The sequence below is a fragment of the Lonchura striata genome, chromosome 14, assembly GCF_050655825.1.
Source record: "Lonchura striata isolate lonStrDom1 chromosome 14, ASM5065582v1, whole genome shotgun sequence".
Classification (NCBI taxonomy): Eukaryota; Metazoa; Chordata; class Aves; order Passeriformes; family Estrildidae; genus Lonchura; species Lonchura striata.
In genome coordinates this window covers 5930718-5954149 of record NC_140716.1, presented here as the reverse complement: position 1 = coordinate 5954149, position 23432 = coordinate 5930718, and the positions used below count along the sequence as shown (strand labels likewise).

Here is a 23432-nt window from a genome sequence, read left to right as displayed (position 1 = left end):
TAGAGTAGAATGATTTGACTATATGTAAAAACTTTCTCAAGTTTCATCTGCATTATCCTTAGTTGGGGCACAGAGCAGCCTGTGCTTGGCTCAGAGGGCACTCAGAGCAAAACGCGTTTTGAAGAGATCTCTGAAGCATTGCAGCGTGGTTCTTTAGAGTTTTGTACTTAGCTTCTTTAGGAAATACCAGCATAGTGTAGTTCCTGTGGAAGTGTTGTAATTTGGTTGTGATAAGAGTTAGGCTCATAACTGCCATGTTCCAGAGAACTTGGAAACAGCTGATAGTAGGGTATCATAAAGAAGGTCACAGACAGAAATACCTGAGCTTCCTGTAGTAATGATTAGCATTAGCAGCAGTACTACTCCACACCTGAGAGCTCCATGTTTCTGGTAATAGCTCTTTTATTTCAATGCTTAATAACACAGGCTGAACAGTGCAAGGGCTCCTAGATTGACTTTACATAATTTTAAGTCACTGCATTACTTTATTTTCACCTTTTACAGTATGATTTGAAACTGTCAACATGGACTTTTCACGTCTACACACGTACACCCCTCCCCAATGTCTGCCAGAGAACACTGGCTATACATATGCACTCAGGTGAGAACCCTTTTCTTCTTGTAGACAAACTGTCTGTTCTCTCAATGTTGCTAATCTGGAGAGTTGAACTTTCATGGTAAGTAGCTGACTTCTTTGAAGAAGTGGGCTTTTTCTAGTCTGGTTTGAAAACAAGAGCTGTGTCCTAGCTAGAGGAAAGAAAATGTTAAACTAACAGGACAATGACTAAGATAATGACTCAGTGTTTATTAGTTGCTATGAATAACTTGTGTCCGCCTAGTTACAACCGCTGTTGGATTTCTATAAATATGTTCTCAAAATTCTTCGATGTTTTGTGTCTTGTAACTTTGGTGTGTGCTTTCTTTTGTGACTTGGGACCACTTTCACTTTAAAACACTCATTTTTGCACACTCATTGCCGCTAGTGTGGGACTTGGCTGGAAGCAAAATATTGATTACTGAGCTGCTTGTTTGGTGAATGTAAAATCTGTTCTAATGAGCTTGCTTTTCCTTGTATCTTTTTTTGTATCTTCTAATTATATTATTTTTTTCTTGTGTCTTTGTTTTGCTTAAATCACTTCAGTTTTCTAGAAGCTAACTATGGTATTTGGTACTTTTTGTATTATGTATTCAGAATAAGTGTCGTGATGCCTATTTTGAGTATTTTACTATTAATGTAACAGATTGTTGCTGTTCTAATCTATTGAGCTTTTCCTGCTGTTGAGTTGAGATATATACTTGCATCAAAATATATCAGTGATCTGAGTTACTGGTTTAGCTGATTTTAAGTTTAAAAAATGATTGTTTATTAGGATGCAGTATGAGATTTGCTTTTCTCTTCCCTCTTTACATCATTATTATGTGTTGTTATTAAAATCCGTTATAGAGATAGGATAAAACTTGGCTACTTGCCAATGCAACAGAAGTTGGCAAAACTGTAGCATTAAAAGATTACTGAGTTAATTCTCTTCTTTTGTGTGCTCAAAAACTGTACGTTTCCATTTTCTCTTGGGGATCATGGCCTTTTTTTTTTTAAGCTATAGCCTAATGTCAGTAGTGTTGCAATATGTGACATGTTTTGTGTTGCATCAATTCAATTGCAATTTTTCCTGAATTTTATGAAAAACTATTAATAAAATGTTGGTTATATACAAGTGGGTTTTCTAATTTCAAGAAAAGCATGCTGGGCAATGAAAGGTGATCTGCATGCCTTGTATTCAGCAGCAGTTTCAATTCTGTATTACTGAGTGAGTTTAGTTACCTTTGTGTCGTAAATGTACCTTAGAGATTGGCTGAAATATTGTAACTCCTGACAGGTTAAACTCCTGTGGTATTCTTGTCCAAAATTCTCATCCAGTGAAAGAGTGAGCAAGTAGAAAGGAAAATGCAGAATGATAAATCCTGTTGGATATCTGGAGGATATTTAATTATGACTTTGGGGTTTATTTTGGGGACAACACAGTGTTTGTCTCGCTGCAATGAAGACTGCTTTGCAAAATTGAGAAGTTTTGAAGGGGTTATATGCCCTGAAACATTCCAGCTTGCCATTTCACTGTGTTGAACTCTTAGACATAGGTATTTAGAAATGGGTTGAGCTGGGTAAAATGAAGTTTAACAACTGAATTAATGAAGGCCAGAATAGTTAAACTAGGTTGATATTAATTGTAATTCTTCATTATGTATCTTTCTTTAAAATTGTGTGAAACCCCAAGTGTTAAAATAATGGGGGCAAACTACTTGCTACACTGACATGACACTGCTTTCAGGATGTCAGAGTAAACCACAGTCTTTTGTGCAGACTCTTGCTTGCTCTTGCTATATATATGCAGAATGGCATCTGTTAGTGTAGCTCTTCCTATTCTGGTCAAGCAATATTTGAAGACTCTGAGGAAATTGCTAATCAGAAATATTTCCATGTTGAAATTTGTTCCTTCTTGCCCCTCACCTGTATTTGTTTTGCTTATATTCTAATCTGGTTTATTCTGCCTTTGACAATTCAGTCTTTACAGAATCTTTTCTTTAAAGAAATTGGCTTGGGATGTAGCCCTGCAGAAAGCAATGAAGTTTGATACCACAAAGCTATTAATAGAGTTGGCTATGATTTATTAATAGAACTTACATTAATACTCACTGGAGTCGCTGTGTGTTCATAGCTGTAGTGCTTCTACTCCTCCAGCCCAAATCAGAAAAACATTTAACTGATATACCTAAATAATCTTTATTCTCCTCCAAATGCAAGTCAAACATGTGAATCTCACCCACCTGTCAACACACAATTTACACCTCACTCTTATGACTGATCTTTCTTTTTAGTCACCATCATCTTTTGAATTGTGTTGTCAGTTTGGGTGCCTTTAACACTTCTTCCCAAATATGGGTTAAATCAATAGGAATTTGGTTTGATTTTCTTTTTCTGTGTCAGAGCATTCAATTGGGATGTAATTTTCTGCACAGTAATTGAATAAAGTCCTCTGAGGTTTTTAAGTATGTTCTGGAACTGAGTGAAGAAATTACTAAAGAATTCAAGGTAGTGTCCTTGGTCACTTAATGTAAGTAATGCCCCCTAGTTAGAAAGCCTGTGAATGTTTTTGTATTGACTATATGTCTGCCCATGTTAGAAGATGTCTGTTCAGTTGTAGTTCTCTAGGGGTATTGCATATGCCTGTTATCCTGAATTGTCAAGAACACCACTGCCTATTTCATTCCAAGGAGTATTTATAAATAAATGACACTTAAGGTCCTTCAGACAAGCTATAGGCATACTAAAATTGGCAGACCTCATTGTCATTCCACTTACTTGAGAAAATAATCTGCTGAAGTCTAGGACATTCTTACTCTGTAGAAGCTCATATGAAGGAGGTATCAAGAAGCTGGAAATGTAAAACTGGCTTCAGTCACCAGCTCTGCCAGCAGCCATGGGAGCTGTTTTCTTGGGGGATGGAAGCAGAGTCCTCACTGTTTGCAGAGGTGATCCAGGAGTGTAGGCTAATTGCATCCCACCTTCAGGTGTTTCTTGGTTAGCTGTACGTATTGTGTAGGAGGACATCAATGTACAGGTTCCTTTCTGGCCCTTGAAAGGAAAAGCAGTGGTTTTTTTATTTACTATAGTCTTCTCTGTAGGAGAAAAAAGGCTGCATTCCAAAGCATGGGAAGTGAGATGGCAAGTTAGGAGACTTCCAGGTACTGTCCCGCTGCCAGAGGACAGATAATGTGAAGAGAATTGTTACCCTGCGTGAGAGACAAGCCCCTTTTGTTAAAGAGGAAGAGATGCCATGATGATTTGTTGGGTTTCTTTAGATAGTAGAGCTCAAATTCAAACTATTTATTCAACCCACATTGATATAAATGCTCATTGAGATACTTGGTAACAGCAAGTGTTCATAAACAGAAACAAACTGAGGCTGGTCACAGCTGTCAGCTTGTTCTGTGTACTTTGTGTTCTTGTGAATTGAGTATCTGTAAGAAACGTGGGGTGAAGATGAGGAAAAGCAAATGCATAGCAGCAAATGTAAATAGCAAAACTGAGTTCTGAAACAACTGTTTAGGGAGGGTCTCAATAGAAAACTGTTGTGGCTCTGACCCTTTCAGAATTACAGCAGGAGGAGCCACATTTAATCCATATTCTCTCTTTGTATCTGTCAGAGTATGAGTAATTTATATTTAGCTGTTTTGAAAACTGTAAAAGTTAAACTCTTTAGTCTACAATTGGTGGAATACATGAGAAAACATGTTATTTCTTCTCCCTCTTCCAGCCGAATGAAAGCAAGGATTAACAAGCTTAATGTATTTAGTATATATGCTGGGTTTGTTAGGTTGTGCTGAGGCTCTTTCCTGCCAGTGCCAGCATTATCAGGGCAGACAGTGAGATCCAGCGCACAGAACCAAAGCCCTGCCATCAAATCTGTGCTACTCTGGGCCATAGAAGCAGCTACTTTGGACAGACTCTGGTCTGATCTTATGGGCTGAATGCCCAGCTGGCTTTGGAGTCATGAGATATTTTCCAGCAGTGTGTTGTCTGGGTTAGTTTTTTAGCCAAAAGACGTGCAGTTGACATGCTCTGACAGCCCCATCTTACACACTTTACTTTGTGTTGAGGAGCAATGAAGAAACTGATTTCAAAAGCACCACCTTGTCAGAATTACTCTAAGTGTACTTCAAGGCCTTCTGGTGCTAACTTAATTCTATGCTGAAGCAGTAAAATACTTACCATATTATTACTTTGTGATGTTCTGACATATTTAATGATGGTGTGAGAAAACTATTTCCATTAAGTCCTTTTTACACAAATACATTTTATAGTAGCTGTTTGTATGTATCTTTAAAGGGAAAGCTTCCATTTCAAATACAGGTTGCACAGTAGAATCTACTCATTCAGATCTAATTTGCTTGTTTGTTTTTGTTTGGAGAGAAAGAGCTGCTGTCATAAACAATTATTTGCTTATCTCTTCTTTTAAAAAACCAAACAAAGCCTCCAGGAGTACTGAAGTGCAGTTACATCTCTGTAATATCCCTGTGGCCCAAGAAGGGACAGAGTCCTTATGAAAGCTGGCCTAGAGCACTTAGCATTTGGATGCTGTGGGTCACAGGGCTGAGCAGTTCTAGAACCTGACCTGCTGTGCCAGCAGCCTCTGCTCACTTACATAACTGAATGTTTGCTTTGGCTGTAAGTATGAGAATTCTGCTTTAGGCTGAACTTCTGCTTTGGTAAATGTATTTTTTACAGACTCTTCAGCTTAATCTGTTTGTGTTTGCCTTGTGTTGCTGCTTTGTCTTCACTGTAAGTTTTGTTGGAGGCTCTGAGAGAATCGTGCCGAAATTTGGAGTTCCTGGGGTAACAACATGAAGGCTATCTATGTGTAAACTTGCCTCTGTGGAGAAAAACAAATAGATGCCTCAAAACATTTTTTGTTAATTCTGAGTTAAATATTCCTAATGGTTTGCATTAAATTAAATATTTTTAAACCACTTTTTAAGAAGCAAGTAATGGTTGTTAAACTGAAACAGCTGAAGTAGGGAAGTTTTTAAGTGTCTTAAAGGGAGGAAGTTCCTAGTTGTTGAGAGGTGGAAATTCAGGGTAATGTGGCATATGGATCTTCAGTTCTCAAAACAAGGACTTGGCAAATAGAAAATCGACAAAAATAAACTTACACTGAAAATTAATCTTTGCCTTGCAACTTGGAGTGTGTCATTTTTAATTTGCTGCTAGGCATGATGAAGAAACTGTGTCATGAATGGCTTCCACTCTCAAACTGGTCCCAGAAGAATGAGTGCTTGCTCTGGCTAAACTTCATACGTGGTTTCCATGGTGGTTGTTTCTTTCTGTGATTTGCTTTCAGTTGTAGAACTTGTAATATGAATTGCCTAGGAGAACCTTGAATATCTACATATATCTAGATTATTTGGGTTATGTGGTATATCTTTTGGGGATTGTACCTTAACCCCAAATAAGTTGCATTTAATGGAAACTTGGGCTAGCTTGAAAAACATGTTTGTTACCAGGCTGAAAATTCTCCCAGTAACTTTGCTGTTCTTATTTTACTGCAGTTCGAGTTATTCTTCATCTGCTTTGGATTTTGAGACTGAGAATAAAATAGATCCAGTGTTTGATTCACCCAGAATGTCACGGCGTAGTTTACGGTTGGCTGCTGGAGGATACAGTAAATCAGATGATGGACAGAGTGATTCCCTTCATGACAGCTCTTATGCTGGAAACATGTCCTTCAGGGATCAGTCTAAGTAAGCATTTTTAGTCATCACTTGTAAATCTTGAGTCTTACTGTTTGAACACAATCATTCATAAAGGTTACCCACAGGTTTTTTGTTCTGAGTATTTGCTGCCATACTCTGAAATTTATGTTCCATATATGCTTTGCAATGACAGTTTTTTGCAAACATCCTTGTGCTTGAAGGTAGGGACTTCTTTTAAACTTTGTTTGCTCTGTTTAGTTACATGAGTGTTGAAATGGCTGTTTATTCATTTATTAATAAAGTGAGAGAGTAACAGAAATGTGTGTCTTTAGTGCTATGACTTACTTGCCTTTGTTTCCTAGGGTGGTAAAGCAACGCAGAAGTATGAGCAAGCAGTCTGGCAGTGGAAGACATGTGCCAAGGAAAAATCTGTCCAGCTCAACTATTTTTAGCCAGAGCAGTTTCAATAGCCATGCCAGTGATACATCAATGACATCCACTATATTGGATGAGTCTCTGATTCGGGAACAGACAGAAGTTGATCATTTCTGGGGTAGGCAATGATTGCTGTAGCTTGTATCAAACTGTGCAAACTGTTTGGTTTGGTGTGTATAAATTTATGATCTTTGCATCACCTGTTGTCCATGCTATCCCCAAATGTGTGTGCACTTGCACTTCAACTGTAGGGGTCTACTTGTTGAGATGCCCACTGGAAATCCATGATCCAATGTGTAAGTTTGATTTACTGGCATGGTTAATGTCAAGGCATTGCACAGCAATGTTTATGCCAGCAAACATAAACACTTTTATGATGCAATGCCATAATTATCTCCTGTCATTACTTTCTTCAAGATGTACATTGAGTTCTGTATTTAATGAATGGTAAACATGTAATTTGTTTTTGAAAAGCCAAGGAAAAGCATTTTCTTATTTGTTTATAGGCAGAACTTTTTTTCTTCTTAACATACCTTAATGTGAAAATTTAAAATTAGTGACTTTTCAGGATTTCCCAAAAGGGTTTTTTGTGTGGCTGGCTGGTTTGGCTTTTTAACTATACCAAAATGCGTTTTCTCTTCAATGAAGAGAAGACGTGAGAGTTGTCTATATAAAGGATTGTCTGTGTGAAGCATTGTGTACAACCAGATAAGCAACTTGTTACATCTCCCAAATCAGACTCTCTTTCTTTCTAGTCAGAATATTTGTGACCTTCCCAGAGTCCTAGTGGGAAGAATTGTGTCGATTTTGGTAGAACCCTTTCTAAATTTTAGATAACCTGGCTCTTAGAACAGAATTTTAAATACAGTAGTATCAAAGTAGTTACCAAGCAACAGAAACATTGTAAGCTTGTAATTAGCAGCTTTAACTTCTTGTGGGAACTAAGTCAAGGTGCAGTTCGCATTCATGTTGCTTTTTCTGCCCCTTCTGTGGTGGGATGATTTTCACAACTGTCACCCTACTACAATAAGGTCTGGATAGGTGTTTCTCTGATGGGCTGCAAAATATGTTAAATGCTAACCATAAAGAGACTTTCTTTGAAGTCTTAATATTAGCGGGTCTTCTAACTTGAATTTATGTCAGATATTCTAATTCAATTCAGGTTTTTCTTATATTTGGGACCAATTTTTTTTTTATTTTTTTTTTTGCAGGCCTTGATGAAGAAGGTGACCCCAGAGGTAACTACACTTTGCTTTTCCTTCCACATCGTTTGTGTGTGACAGGCACGGTGCTGGCAGTGCTGACTCGGGGGTTTTGCTCTGTTTCCAGGCAGTGACACCACGCTGCTGCAGGGGAACGGGGGCATAGCAGCAGAGCTGCAGCCCACGCTGAATGGCTACACGTGCAGTGACTGCAGCATGCTGTCAGAGAGGAAGGAGGTCCTCACTGCCTACTCAGCTTCCCCCGTGCCACCCTCCAGGATCTACACTAGAGACAGGAGCCAGAAACATGCAGCTAGTAAGTTACTTTCTCTTGTGTTTCATTTCAACAGTGTTGTTTAAGCATCTGTCTGACCCTGATGAACTTGCCAATAACTGAATTCTACAGATCAGCTTATATGAAATACCTTTTTCTGTATCAGTTGAAATTTTATGTACTTGTCAGATTCTGATATATAATAATAATCTCCTGATTTTCAGTGCTGCTATAGGAATCAGTTACAAAATTCGAATGCCCTGGTATCTTAAGTTATAAAATTATTTGGCCAGCCAGCACTGATTGTAAGTCTCCTAATCTGACATCAGATCAGTGTGGCTCTACCTATGAAATATTTGGTCATGGTTTCCAGATACAAACTTCCTGTGCTTTTTGGTTTACCATTTTTTTTTTATCCCCTGTGTGGTTTGAACTTTCAAGATTGAGCACAATTGTTACTTTGCAGTGCTTGTGTTATCTAGAGAACATCTGAGAGGGCTTTCTACTTTTTGCTTCCTTTTTTCCTCCTCTTTTAACCTTGCAGCTTTTTATAGTGTTTCTAAAAGCTAAACTTCAACTACATGCAATATTGAACTCCAAAGGGAAAAACTGATTCCAAATTCTCACTCTAGGGACTGCATTCCAAAAGCCTTTTCAAGACAATCTCCATTCAGTGATTGTTTTCCTCATTGTCTTGCCCGTGTCTGCCTGCCTCTTGCACCTGGAGTTTCTTCATTACTGGTAGTCCTCAGTTACCACAAAGGATTTGTTTTCTTAATGACCTTGAATTAGAAAGGAGCTATTTGTGGGATTTTGTAGGTTTGTTAAATCTTGAATGAAGCTTGTTCTCAGTACAAGAAAAAGAAATTAGTCTGTGTGAGCTATATGATGTGACTTCAAATGCTTCAGTTGGAGTATTTCTTTTTAGCTAGTGTGTAGCACAGGGTGGAATTCTTTTGGCTTGAACAGTCACCTGCAAGTGGCACTGCATGAAAACTTTCTATACTCTTGAGTTTGTATTCACATGAAAGAGTTTTCCTCATCTTTGTACATTCCTTCGAACTTTAATCTAGGGGTTTAAGTCAAAATTTGGGGGTGGGTGGGGAAAGGCACACAGTCATGGCAGGTTTTTGGGATGTGGCTGAGTCTAGAACAGTGGCATTGGTGGATTTTAGCTTTTTCCCTGTGCTTCTGGAAAAAGGGGTTTGTCTATAGCACTTCAGGCAGATCACTGTAGGAACTTCCTCTGATGTAACAGCAGGGAAGATGGTGAGCAGTCCTCATTCCTCCAAATCCAAAATAACTCTGTAATGTCTCTTCGGGACTGTGACCCCAAAATCAGGATCAGCAGTTCACGTCAGTGAGGAATCCCGAGTTCCATAAGCAAGGAACTCATTGCTCCTCAGAGTTCTGCATTCTCACTAAACAAAGCTGTTCTTGCTGAGGTTATATATTTTGCCTTGAAGTCATTATCCAGGGTGTATCGTTCTCACAAAAGCTTTCATGCTATATCTAATACACCCAGAATTTTCAAACCACACTTTCTGAAGTTTCATACTCTTGGCTAAATAAAGGCTGTTCCTGCTTCATCCTCACTCTTACACAAGCTAATGGTGACCAGAGAACAGAAGTACATATTTCTATGGATGAATAATTTGTATTCACACTGTTTTTTTCAATAGGAGGAACATATTTCTACATGAGTAAGATCCTACGATTGGTCAAAAATGCTGCAGCATCTTTTGCATCACTATTAGTGCAACTATTTCAAATGGTTTTGCTGAAGCTGGGTTATGAATATAAAGGTATCTTTTCAGTTGTCTTCCTTGGTCTGCAAAGACAGAGTGTGTGTATTGGGCTTTTTTTCTTATGGACTTCCTCTTTGGCACTATGGTGTTCTTCTATAGTCTTTTGACTGGCTCCTGCCTTTCTGAGTTTTTATTATTACTTCACTTGTGCTACATGTTTCATACCTTTCCTGTTTTGAAAGTATCCAGATTCCCTTATGAGATCCACATGTTGATTTTACTAGAAAGTGGTAGAGAGTAATTTTTGAATCGATAAATTTGAGTTGATTTTTAAAAACTCTGGTGATTGTGTTAAATTCTAACTTTTCAATGTCTTTCATTCTCTTATCACCTTTAAACCTGCTGTGCACTTAAGGCTCGTTTAGATCTGTCTTGCAAAACTCAAACTGCTCTCATCACTCAGTACTACTTTAGAGCACATCTTGTTTTCCCTGAAAATGTTCTTTTCTTCTTTGGTGCTTTCTCTTCTATAATACCTGCTCTACAAGTGAAATTAAATTGCCATAGGCAGAAGGGAGCTGATTTTTGCATGTGAGTAGAACTTTGCCCTCCTCCTTCTCTCTGCTCAGAACCTTATAATTCCTAATGCTTTCTTCTCCTTCTTGTAACAAGTTTGTTAAAATCAACACAAATATGTAATAAATGGCTGACCCATTTGATGGAATGTTGGGAACAGGGACTTACTTGATGAGGGTTGGTTCAGTTGTTTGTTTGTTTTGTTTTTTTTTACAAACTTTGCTATCTGAAAAGGAGAGAAGGATTTTTTTTTTTCAGTTGAGAGGCCCCCTGATATTTAAAGAAGAAAGAACAAGATTACACAGAGTAGGCTTCCTCCTCAATTATTTTTCAGGCTTCCTTAGAGTAATCTGACTTTATAATTGTGAACCAAGCCAGTTTAGCTAAAATCTGTGTCTATGAAAGGCTTTGAATTTGATAATTAGAATCTGTGTGTGCTTTTTGGATGTGTTGCAGCTCACTCAGACTACTGTGGAAGCATGAATGTAAAGGAGTTCTACAGAGAAGATCATCATCTTGGTGTGAATGAGGAATCCATATGTAAGTATAGTGATTGATGCAGTCTCAGTCCTGGGCTCTGCACCAGGTTGTTGCTATAACAGTAGTATCAGATAGCCCCTGACACTGTGGAAGTTACAAAGTAAATATTTGGTTTGCAACTTAAGTGTGGTGGGGGGGGAGGATGGTGATCCCCTGGTGTACTGTAGTATTTCCCCTGGCAAGTTTCCTTCCCTGAAGTTTGCTTAGTAGTTTCTGGGTTGATATCTGATGATGTGAGATAACTTGAACAAGTCTATCTTATAGCAGATCTTGACTTGATCATGGCTTTATCCCATTAATCAACTGTTACCACAACCAACAGGTGATGACTGTAAAGGGAAGAAACATCTTGAAATATACACCACAGACCACATGCAGTCCTCATGGGCTAAAAGGGTAGCAAGGACCATTTGGCACACCTTTTCTTCTGCAGGTTGACTTGGACATTTTTGTTTGCTTTTATTTTGCATTGCAATCTCACAATGTTAATCACACATGTTTTGTGTTTGGGGTTTTTTCCCTTCCTTCCTCTGTCAAAGTAGGGTAGAAATGTAAAGTGCTTAGACAACTAACTTCCCTAACACCTCTTCTGTCTGAGTTCTTGCTCTGATTTTGGCTTTTTTACAAGTTTGCAGGCTGCTTACCTGTTAGTGAGAACAAGGTTTAGGGTAACCTGCACCTCGTATGCTAGAAGGAACAAGTCAGACTAATTTATTGTGCTTTGAGGAGATCTCTATGCTTGCTAGGTTGAAAAGCTGACTTTAAATGAAAGCAAGGTATGAGATACTGGTATGCAGATTATTTGAATAAAGGGGTTTTAACATTTTATTTTTGTTCTAGTGATAGTCAATTTTTACAGGAATCTTATATAGGGATAGAATCTATCCTGTGAGATGAGCGTTCCCTAGCTTGAATGACAGAGGCATCAAGGATCTGTTGAGTGCTCTTTATTCAGCAAAGGAAAATGATTTGAGACACTTCAATCACCTAAATGATTTGCAGAACATTGGGTTGGTATATCTAATCCCTCAGATTAACCCAGACATATCTGCTAATCTAAGAATGTAGGAATATTTTCTAAACGTGTACGGTGTAGTTTGTTCTGTAGAGAGATTGGTCCTAGTCTTGGACATAGTATTTGTTGGCCTCAGCAGGCTTTAAGTTACAGCATTTTATTACAGTGCATTGGATGGGGAGTTTGGTGTTAGTTTTGTTCTCTTTAAGAGATACAGAACTGTCCTACTGAACGTCCTTGGGAACTCAGCTTAATGTAAATTTACTTCTTGCAACTTTTAAGTGGGAATACTTTCTATTATTTATCAATATTTCTTAGACATCACTAGAATTTTAAATTTCTAATTGTTCTCACTTCTGCCCAGAACCCAGATAATGAACTTGATGTATAATTTTGAACAAATAAGATACTTTTAAAGTAATGATGTGCTTAAAGCTTGTGTTTGTGGTAGTACTTTTGCTATTCTCTGCTTACACTTTGCATGGCATTGTTAGATAAACATTTAACAAAATGTAAACTTTGATTTTGGAAAAGTGATATTCTAACTGCACAGGTGGTGTTCAGTGTGTTTATCCATGAGAATTCAGTTTCTAAACTGTCTTGGTTTTACTTGACTCCATATTAGTGGCTTGCTTTGCTTTAAAGTAGTGAAGAACCAAGTTTGAGATTACTGAAAAGTACAGTTTAAAATTCTGCGGAACATGTGATGGGCAGGGGACCGAGTCTGTTTCACTGCATGTACTGAAGAGAATGTCCAGCTCCTTTGTGTCTGTTACCACATGGAGTTAATTTGTTATAATCCAGGTTACTTTATGCTTCACGTGTTGCGAACAGCCGGAGCAACGGGATGGCTTGTGTCGCAGAAGGTCTTGTCTCTACTGTGGCTGGCCATTCTCTCTCCAGGTTACTATTCTGATCTCTGTGTGTGTGGGTGTGCATTGCCTGTTCCTTTTGGCAAATTAGGGAACTGCAGGGGCTTAGACTAATTCAGTGGTGCTTATGCTGTAGCTTTTGTGTCATGAAATGCATGTGCTATGTTATTGACCAAAAGATGCTTAATTGAGAGGGTGTGTTTCTGTTCACAGGCATTACAGGAGACTAACCAAAGGGAATGAGTGTGTGAATAGCACTGAATATGGGGTGTCAAGAATAATGGGGTGTGTTTGGTTTGGCAGTCAATTGCTATATTGGTATTCCTCTTACCAAAAACTGCTGCTGCTAATCTGTGTGTTTCCTGGAGCATACTGAGGTGTCCAGAGTGTGATAACTTATGTTCAGACATGAATACTGAATTTCCAGGAACATAGTATTGTCATAACAAGTGAGCACTTCATCCCTTTGCGTGGCCGTTGACCTTGTTGAGTGGCTAGTGTTGCAATGCTTCATACTTGCGGTATCTAGATGTCAAAAAGCTGCATGCATTGCCTTATTCATGCATTTCTTCACTCTGCAAGGCATTGTTGGCCACAGCTGCATGTCCCTCTGCTTGGTTTCTTTGAACATGTGCTGCAGTAATTACATTTCACACTCCCACCTTTTGTCTTCTAGGGAGGGCAGCTTCTGGCATGTTCAGGTTGCTCAGAACTGGGTGGTATCAACTTGTTACTCTGATGTCTTTGCTCAAGGTGTTTCTTGTAAGAAGGTGTGTATCCTTTGAAATAATTGTTTTATGAGCAAGTTATTTACCCAGTTATAAATCGATTAATTATGATAAATGTGTTTTTTCTGGTAAACTGTCCTCTCTTTCTATAGATGCCTTCCAAAGAACTACAGGTGGTTACTGTTTCTTATCCCACTCCTGTTTCTACTAGGTATGTCAATTGTTCACTTATAATTCAAATCAGTGTGTTTACTACAGCTGCTCCAAAATAGCATTTTGAGTTGATTTATGAAGAAGATGCAGAACTGAAAAAGAACAAGTTTATTTATGAACAGGGCAGTAATTCAAGCTTCCAGGGTACCAACAAGTCAGCAACTGTTCCCCTTGTCATAAAGCTATATCCTTGACTTAATTGCATAGAGCTCCTTAGAAAGAGTGGCTGAGTGAGTAAATGAAATCCTGAAATCCTTTTTTCTTCCCTTCATAGGAGTAGCAATGAAAGAGTAGGCTGGGTATTGATTGATTTGTCAGTCTCTGTAGAAGTGTGGTTAAGTTTTTACCTACTCATCCAAAGTCTTTCCTTTGCTGTAGACTCTGCTTTAATTGCTTAAGATACTGCTCACTTTAGAGTGGTTAGTAGACAGTATTCCAACCAGCTGTCAACTTTGAAATGAAACAAATTGGAGTATTTATCAGAAGTGCTGGGCCATTTCTGAGAAGCAGTTTCATGTCTTTGTGAGTCTTAAAAACTTGTAGCTATTTTATGGAGAAGATGAAGCTTTTTGGAAAATTACAGTGGGGGTTCAAAGTCCTCTGTATAAGGCTAAACAAGGAAAGAATTTACCCTGTGTAGAAAATGCTGCTACTTCCCACTAAGATATTGCAAAAATAAGTGTAATCTTGTGAAAGCCTAAGTTTCTTCCAACTTTTATTAGGTCTTATGCAATGTGATATATAGTAAGTCTATCATGCAACATACTTTCCATGGAGATAAAGAGCAGCATTTACATCTTCAGCCTTCAGAAAATGTGGCCTGTCTTAATCAGCAAAGGTGACCAAGGTTCCTGGGAAGCAGTAGTATGAGTTTAGTCCTGTACCATGATATATATATATAAGTGCAAGTTGTCTGCCTCACAACTGTGTGAGTGGGACTGAGGGATGTTCCCTAATATTCTTGAGTGCTTGATTTAAAAATTTTAAAGCTGGCTCTGTGGTGATGTTTGTTTAGACTGGAGCAGTGTCCATTGTGTGGCACCTGCCTTGCAAACTGAAGGTAGCTGTGTCCTTAAAAAGTCCAGTTGTAGATATAAGCAGTTGGAACAGAGAATTCATTTGAACACACATTGCTTTTTGTTTCTGTTCTAGGTTTCTGGTTCTGGAGGCTTAATAGCTTAATTTCATTATTACCTCCATTGAACTGGACAGGAATTGGCAGAATACAGAGAACAGATGATTCTGTTCATGTTCCTGAACCAGAAGATGATTCTTTTCATTCTGTAGAACCTCCAAAGGTAAGGGACAACAATCTAGGAAAGAACTTGAATATATTTTAAGATCTCTTAACTTCCATGTCTTCAGTATTTTGCAATAATTACTTGTTGCACAAGAGTAAGGTAGATAAATTGATTTTTCTATATTAAAGCATTATCTTTATATTTTAGGATACCGTAAATATCTTTGGTCGTATAAGTGAGCTGGAAAAGCAAATGGCCTTCGTGTCTGACAGATGCCATGACCAAAGCAAAGAATATAAAAAAGTGATGAGCCTACTCAGGAATCTTCAAGATCAGGTTGCCAAGATGAGTGACAGAAGTGAAATATTAAATTTAATAAAAAATGTGATGAGTCAAGATCTTAAAGATATGAAAATGAAGGAAAAGGTAAGATAGTCAGTTATTGATGTTTTCCTGATAAGAGATTGTTCTCTATAAATGCAGGTTGTGAGTGATTTGACTGGAGATCTCTTTTTCTGATCTAGAAATAACTAGTAGGTAGTAATGGCCAGGGAGTAGTTGTGGGCATTTGTTCCTTCTTTGTTATTGGTGACCAAGGATTAATTCCAGACAGGTGGCCTAAAGTATATTCCTACATTGCTGAAAAGCTGCTGGATTAATCCTGTTTTTATACAGATAAAGAAGACTATAGGAAGGACTAGTGACAAAGCAGGGATTTGGGGGTAAACTTCCCTGTATATAACCCTTACTACAGCTAAATCAGACTCCTGTATTTATTACAGACTCTGTAATTTCTCACACTATCTGCAGGGTAAATCATTTAAACATTCACAGAACGGAATGAAAAGTGCACTTTGCAGAAAATATCAATTAATGGTATTTGTACTCCAAAACAAAATACACCTCCTTTTTCTTCCCTGTTTTTAAGACCGACTTCCTGGCTTTACATAAAGATCATGGGCAGCGTATCCAGATGCTGGAAGACCACCTTAAAGAACTCAAAGCTGAATCCAAGGTATTGGCAGTGAGCTTTGCTGACATCATCTAATTGTAACCTGTTGATAAAACATACTGACTTTTTTTATTTGCTGTTCCAAACAGCAGTTTCCTTTACTGTGGCTATTACAGTTCCCTAAGTCTCAAAACTTGTTTGTATTTTGGTTCCCCCTTCTTGGAGAGGGTTACATTCCAAAGTTTAAAATTTATTCTCTTGACCATTGATTTGGGTTCTATTTTGAATGCAACCTTGTTAATCAGAGGCATAAACATAATTATGTGCGCAATCCCATACAGGTGGTGCTAAAATTTATTTTCACGTAACATTCTTTGTCTTCTTTCTTTCACTTGAATTTCTTTATATGTGTTAACTTTTAACTTTTGTATTTTTTAGGACATCCAGAAGGAGTTTGACCTAGAAAAATCCAAGTCAGTGAGGTATAAGCACTTTTCAAATACATTTTGCTTTTTCACTCCTGTTGCCAACTGACAGTGATCCTTATGTCAGTTAACTGACCCTGCAGGGTTTTGTTGTCAGCAAGAGCACTTCTGTCTTGTACTGGATTTCAGCTGAACATCAGCACAGGACTCTCCTCCAGTGTGGAGAGCAACCCTACAACCACACTTTCATTAGAGAAAGTTATTTATATAGTATAGGAGAATGAGGGACTTTTCATCCTCTTATAAATGCATTTGTTTTCCTTCAGATCACTTAGTGAAATATACAGTAACTGCTTTTGATGGGCTTTATATTTAAATTATTAAACCATATAAATTCTATTTTTTGTCTCTTGTTTTTTGGCTTCTTTGCTGAATTGCCATTTAAATTAGAATTAAATGTAAAACGGCTTTAGAATGATAGTTGAGATCTTTTTCCATAGTATTCACTGGACACTGATCTATATTGGTCTTATATGAGTTGCTATTTGTAACTCAGCACTGCCTCTGGGGTTACTCTGGTTTGAGTGAGGTAGCCTGAGACTCACTCTAACCAGTGGCAAACTCACAAAAAGTTTGGCTGGTTTGCCAGCCCTTAAATTCCTCCAAACCTGTGTATGTTCAAGTTATTAACTTGTCAGCCTGGTGATAATCTGAAGTCATCACTGCTGGAGTTTTCCATAACTTTCAAAATACTTTGCTTTGAATATATTAATTCTAAGTATATGTTAAGTAACAATATGTTACAAATGCAAGTTCACTGTGTGTGAACAATTGAACTAGGAGAGCACTTTGTATTAGACAAGGATATTCTCACACCTTTGGAATTTGATGGAATGATTGCAACTACTCTTTCCTAATAATTGACTCCTTGTTTTTGCCAGATATGATGATCAACACAGTCTACTTAGGTCCAAAATTGAAGAGTTAGAACTAGAGCTGGCTTCTATGAAATCAAAGCTGTTATCTGGGGAAGGTGTGAAGACGAGTTGTGAGAAAATGGATGTCGTTCTTGAAAAAGTAGGTTCTACAACTTCTCTGTCCCAGTAAAATTTGATATTACTTGGTTTTGTTCACTAACTTTCTTGAAATACACTGCAGACAGTAACATGGGGGTAGTATTAAACTTAAATAATGACAGTGTTGTGTGTAAGGTTACTGTGAATTTTTCCATTAGTGCATGATACTTTACTAGAGAGGAGTTTATTGCTTGTTTTCTACAATGGCAGGGGTTTGTTTGGAAGCTATGACATAGTAGCAGTTCTATGTACAGTACTTTGTTGATGTATTTTGCTAACCCATGGAAATAGAGTAAAGAAACTCATGTAAAAGCAAGTTAGGTTTGTTATCAGATAGTTATTTCTAAAAAATCCTGAGTTCTTTTGAAGCCTTTTAAAAGGTCTGACTGGAACATAAGCCAACAAAATACAACAATATTGAGATGAGATTAACTTTTACCTAAATAATGACTTGTTAGTGGTTTAGCTATGTACCTGTCATATATTTTATATATAGTCATAAAAACTAATAATTATAATTATTAATGGCTTCTACTAGGTAGATGCCCAGGTCAAGGAATCTGTCAAGCTAATGCTTTTTGGCAATCAACAAGAAGACTTCCCTGAATCACTTATCCAGTGGCTTACCTCCAATTTTGTGAGCAAAAGTGAACTACAGACTTTGCTGCGGGATCTTGAGTTGCAGATCCTCAAAAATATTACTCTCCATATGTCTGTAACAAACCAAAAAGTAACATCTGAAGTAGTTACAAATGCTGTGACTAACGCAGGGATTTCTGGAATCACAGAAGCGGTGAGTGAGTTTTAAGGTCTTGAAAGTTCAACTAAAACTGGAAAGAGTTCTTGAGTATTTTGTTCAGGAGTATTTTGTGGAGCATGACTGTCAACATAAATGTTAATGATTTTAAGACATGTCAAGGACATGGGCTGAAATTAGAAGAACTGCAGAAAACGCTTTATTGGGTGTATTCTTGCAGCATTAATTGTTGCCTGTTGTCAACACTTGCATTTTTTTGAAGTGTGCTGTCTTGAAAATTGCATTACTGGGAGACAAGTATACCAAAGAAATGCAGCTCAGGGTCTTGGGAAGAAGGAATGCAGATTCAAAAAAAAGAAAACAAACCAGCAGTCAAGATGCAGTATCAACTTGTATTTTAAGACAGCTATGCATTAAAAGTAGCCTCTTCCTTGACAGAGGCTTTCAAGGACTTGTGATGAAGTGCAGCATCTCAAAAAGATGCTTGGAACTTCACAGATATGTCAATATCAATTATTTTATCACTTGATCTTATTAAAATATTTTTCCTTCCGTTCTCTTGTATGTGTACACCTCTAGCAAGCACAAATTATTGTAAATAATGCACTGAAACTCTACTCTCAAGACAAGACTGGGATGGTGGATTTTGCCTTGGAATCTGGAGGTAAATAATAGAGGAAACACCATTTTACTATTCATGCTTGTAGTAGTATTTACTAGAAATATTAAAATGAAGAGTAAAGCTTAGTAGAGCGTTTTTGTGTGTTGCCTGACCATCAGATCATTGCAATCTGTGAAGGTGTTTACAGGCCTGTACATCAGCCTAGGTGTACATGGACATGAATAGTTCTCAATATGTCTGCAACTGGATAAGAGAGAAAAGAAAAACCTTTAACCGTTTCTTAAAATAACATTGTATGTGATAAAAGCATTGTATCCATAGAAAATTACTAGATCTTAACAATATCTTTAATCTGGTATTCATTATGCTTTATATAAATTTCTGCCTTAATTACTTATTTCTTCTTGAAGACTTCTATTTCTGCTAACCTGATCTGTCTTTTTTGAGGTGGCAGCATTCTGAGTACTCGCTGTTCTGAAACCTATGAGACCAAGACAGCATTAATTAGCCTCTTTGGAATTCCTCTGTGGTACTTCTCTCAGTCTCCCAGAGTGGTGATTCAGGTAATTACAGGCCAAGTAAACAAATGCAGCAATGTTATTTTGTGTTGAGTGGTTTGAATGGCTCTTTGGGTGCTGGATGTATCTCTGTAATATACTGGGGGCACAGGTACTTGGAGGTATGTTCCTGAAAGTGGGATTCTTCTGGCAGTCCCTGGACACAGCTTAAGTTCTAGTCTAGCAAAATTGAGAGTCACGGGAAGCTTGGGTGGTGCACTGGACCTGTGCAAAGGTGGGGCTGGGAAGGGTTCCTGTTGAGAGCTGATCTCCAGGCAGGTCTTCCAAACACCACTGGTAGCTCAGCTGCCTTCCTGAGTAGCTCTACCAAGAAGATTATTTCTGCATCTCACTGTTTAAAACTGTCCCTAAGAACTCAGAATTAATTACAACTCTTTATTACAATAAACTAGAAAACACTGTAACATTGTTTTTATTGTTGTGTCCCATCTTCTCTCCACCTCCCTTCTGTGCAGCCGGACATGTATCCAGGAAACTGCTGGGCTTTCAAAGGATCACAGGGCTATCTTGTGGTGAGACTTTCCATGAAGATCTATCCAACTGCCTTTACCTTGGAACACATACCAAAAACTCTTTCACCAACAGGAAATATCACCAGTGCTCCTAGGAATTTTGCAGTATATGTAAGTCTGTCTCTGAATTTAAGTTGATGTTTGTACACAGAGTATTTGTGTTACATATCTTGGAGAAGAGTAACTTGAGGAAGGACAGCTAACAAGATGATAAACTATTTAACTCACTGCTCTTTAAAAATTGCTTTTATTTGTGAGCTTTGAGATTATGAGTAAGAAATGTTGCAACTAATTTTGGGTAAGTTATTCTTTATTCTTGCTCTATACAGTAGTAAACACTTTTGGAGGGAGATGATGTTTTCTTAATTCATCTAGTTCTTTCATACACTTTGTTTCATCCTCCTTCCCATTCTTCCTCTCTCCACCCACTGTCCCTCATTTTTTGTCTCTGCATCTTATGTGTGATGTGCCTTAAATAATTTTTTTAGTTCATTTTACCCAGCACCACAGTTGTGCAGGCAGGATTTCAGAACAGAACAGACTACAGGGTATATCAGAGAGCAGTTATGATACCTGAGAACTTTTTGTCAGGTTTTTCTAAATGCTTAAACAGTCACCTGCAAGCATCTGGATCTTCAGCCTTTATGTTCTCTCTGTTTGTACTGAGCAGCTTATATTGTACACTGTGATACAGGTATAGCCATGAAAATTAAAGGGTTTGACCATGAGAACATGTAAACAGCACAACCTATTTCAGGGCAGGAAACTGAAATACAGAGCTGTGCTTGAACTTTAAATTACATGGGAAACATTCTGATCCTGGCTCTTGGTACTCTGTGTAGGCATGTTTCTAGTTTGGGTTTGATTGGAAATTTGATGGAAGCAAAAAGTCTTTATCCTGTTGTTACAGGGTCTGGATGATGAATATCAAGAAGAAGGCAAGCTTCTAGGAGAGTATGTCTATGATCAGGATGGAGAACCACTGCAGATGTTTCCAGTGATGGTAAGTCTGGATTATAAGATTTAAAGTGTCAGGAGAAATTTACTTTTATTTTCTACACTTGTGTGCAATGAGCAGTAAAGGAAAAAGGCCTTGTTCTGATCTGGGCACTGTACAATCTGATGTATTAAGTATCTACCTCTGCCTCAAACCTATGACCTTAATAGATGAGAGGGGAGGAAGGCTTGTTGCTATGTGGACACAAATGGTGGGAAGTTGCTAAACATGAGAAGAGTCTGTTCCATGCTGCTTCAGACTCACAAATAATTGTAAGGCAAGGAAGGTTCTGTTCAAAGGAACAGAAAATTCCCAAGGCATGGCTTTGGTTCCAGCAAGTACCAGCAGTTATTAATAACTCAGAAAGTTTCAGTTGCAGCTGTTTGTCCCAGAACCCTGACACTGGATTGTGTGTTTGCTTTTTTTCTCCAGGAGAAAAATGAAGATGCATTCCAAATAGTGGAGCTGAGGATTTTCTCTAACTGGGGCCATGCAGAGTACACCTGCCTTTATCGGTTCAGAGTGCATGGGAAACCTGCCGAGTAATCCACACTACAGGGGGGGTGGCTGCTTTGTACATTTTGTTCCTAATCTGTATATACTGGGAAGCCTACAACACTGGAATCTGTAAAGGATGAGGATGCAAGATGCACACTGCAGAACTGTTGATCCTCTGATAAAGGCAGAAGACTGTCAGCAGAAATGTATAAACCCCAATTTTTATTTGCTCTGAGGTTCAGCTTGTAATTGCCAGTTTGCTTCATATTTGTGTCCATGCTGAGAGAAATAATGCATGCAAACAGCTCTGGTTCATAAAGCCCAGATGGCAAACAGGTGACACACGTTTTACTACAAATGAATGTATAGGTTTTTTTAAAGAATAAACCACACTTTCTGCAACTAGGAATCTGTTCTTTTTTAATCCAGGACTTAACTGCATACTTTTGCTAGCTTGGCACCATAAGCCAAAAACTGTGGTACATTTTGAACACTGATTGTGGCTAAAGGTGTCCTTCAGTTAACAGTTGCTTTTAACCTTTTTGGTGGATCCAAAAGGGCTTCTTTGCTACATACAATAAATACTACTGTCAGGGAAAGCTAACACAACCAAAACCAGTTTAAACACCAGCGACTGAGAATGCTTTACTGTAATTTGTGGCCGTGAATTGCTCTAAAAGTCAGGGATAACTTTAAGTAATTGAAGTTATTTTAAGGGTTTTTACCATGGCAACTTGGCCAGTTCTTTTTTTAGTGTCAATCCCAAATCGACCTTGATGTACTGACTGACTGGCTTGGAGCTGATAAGCCTGCTGAATCGCTCAGTAAACACTGCTGTACAGCAGTTGCACTACCTTCATTTGTCCAAAGTGATCGGTGTGGGACAAGATTTCCTTAGGCTGGTTGATTGTTACACTCCATAAATGTACTGTGAGAATTCGGTGTGTGGAAAACAAGCCTGAAGTAATTCTGGCTGCGTCACATTTACAAGAAGGACTCGAGCTCAGCGCTGCTGTGTGCAAACACGGGCATTCCTGGTCCTCCCCACGAGCCTTAGTTGGGTACCAGGCGAGTAGAGTTACTCCTGGAAACAACATTTTCACATAGAACGAGATGAAACTGCTTATTGCCCCCCTTAGCCTTTGCTGCTTTGAAGATCCTTTTTGGAAAGATTCCTGAAATTCACTTGTTTGCAGAATTTTTATCTTGCTGTTCCTAGTGCATTTTGTAGTTACACAGAACTGTTACACATGGACCTGCTGACTGGTTTTCTGAATTGAGTTATGTATGTTGCACAACAGTCCTCGAATGTTTGAAATACAGAAAGTCTCCATGTGAAGAACTGTTTTTCACTCGACCTAGAGACAGAACCTATGGCCTACGCAGAGGAGTAGATGACACATGTACAGGTGTTTTCATATTACAGGTTACATATTTAAAATTAGAATTATCCTGTATAAATTGAAATTAGGTAGCTGTGGGGGGAATATTTTGAATAACACTAACTTATTTTTAAAAAAGCAAGATAGGACTTTGTGCAATGTATTTTTGTAAATGCTTTTCAAAATGTCTGTTATTCTTTGCTGCCTCCAAACTGACAAGATGCTATTGAGATGTTTAAATAAAGAGTTTTAATTTTTGAAAGTGCATGTAATACTTGAAACAAGAAATAAAACATCTTTTCTGTTTTTTTAATTTTTTTTTAAATTTTAATCAGCCGCTTAAATAAATGGGGAAAGATTATGATTCCAAAATTGCCCCGAGCTGGGGCAGGGGTGGGGGGATTTACAAGGGGCAGGAGCAGCGCGTGGGGCTGCATCCCTTCCTGTGCCCGCATCGCTGAGCACAGCAGCCTGAGCCAGGCTCACTGCCCGCGCTCCATCGGCCGTTCCGTGGTTTTGTTGCCGTTCTAAGCGATGCTGCGG

The 23432-nt window shown here is 38.2% G+C and overlaps 1 protein-coding gene across 30 annotated transcripts in view; it reads left to right on the top strand.

Annotated features, from left to right (window-relative positions):
• SUN1 (Sad1 and UNC84 domain containing 1) overlaps positions 1–23202 on the top strand; it is a 33005-nt gene extending 9803 nt beyond the window's left edge. For 5 of the 30 annotated variants that reach the window (XM_085592182.1, XM_085592180.1, XM_085592183.1 and 2 more), the window contains exons 2-23: positions 505–601; positions 6103–6294; positions 6609–6799; positions 7893–7919; positions 8011–8199; positions 9840–9962; positions 10938–11021; positions 11344–11454; positions 12841–12939; positions 13585–13678; positions 13789–13847; positions 15002–15147; positions 15298–15516; positions 16019–16105; positions 16481–16524; positions 17409–17548; positions 18086–18336; positions 18880–18964; positions 19370–19485; positions 19956–20123; positions 20923–21015; positions 21442–23202. In XM_085592182.1, the coding sequence (XP_085448308.1) occupies positions 525–601; positions 6103–6294; positions 6609–6799; positions 7893–7919; positions 8011–8199; positions 9840–9962; positions 10938–11021; positions 11344–11454; positions 12841–12939; positions 13585–13678; positions 13789–13847; positions 15002–15147; positions 15298–15516; positions 16019–16105; positions 16481–16524; positions 17409–17548; positions 18086–18336; positions 18880–18964; positions 19370–19485; positions 19956–20123; positions 20923–21015; positions 21442–21555 (2709 nt within the window). In that variant the 5' untranslated portion in view covers positions 505–524 and the 3' untranslated portion in view covers positions 21556–23202. The other 25 variants (XM_085592185.1, XM_021539718.4, XM_085592186.1 and 22 more) reach the window with 15 other exon arrangements.
• The last annotated feature ends 230 nt before the right edge of the window (positions 23203–23432 follow it).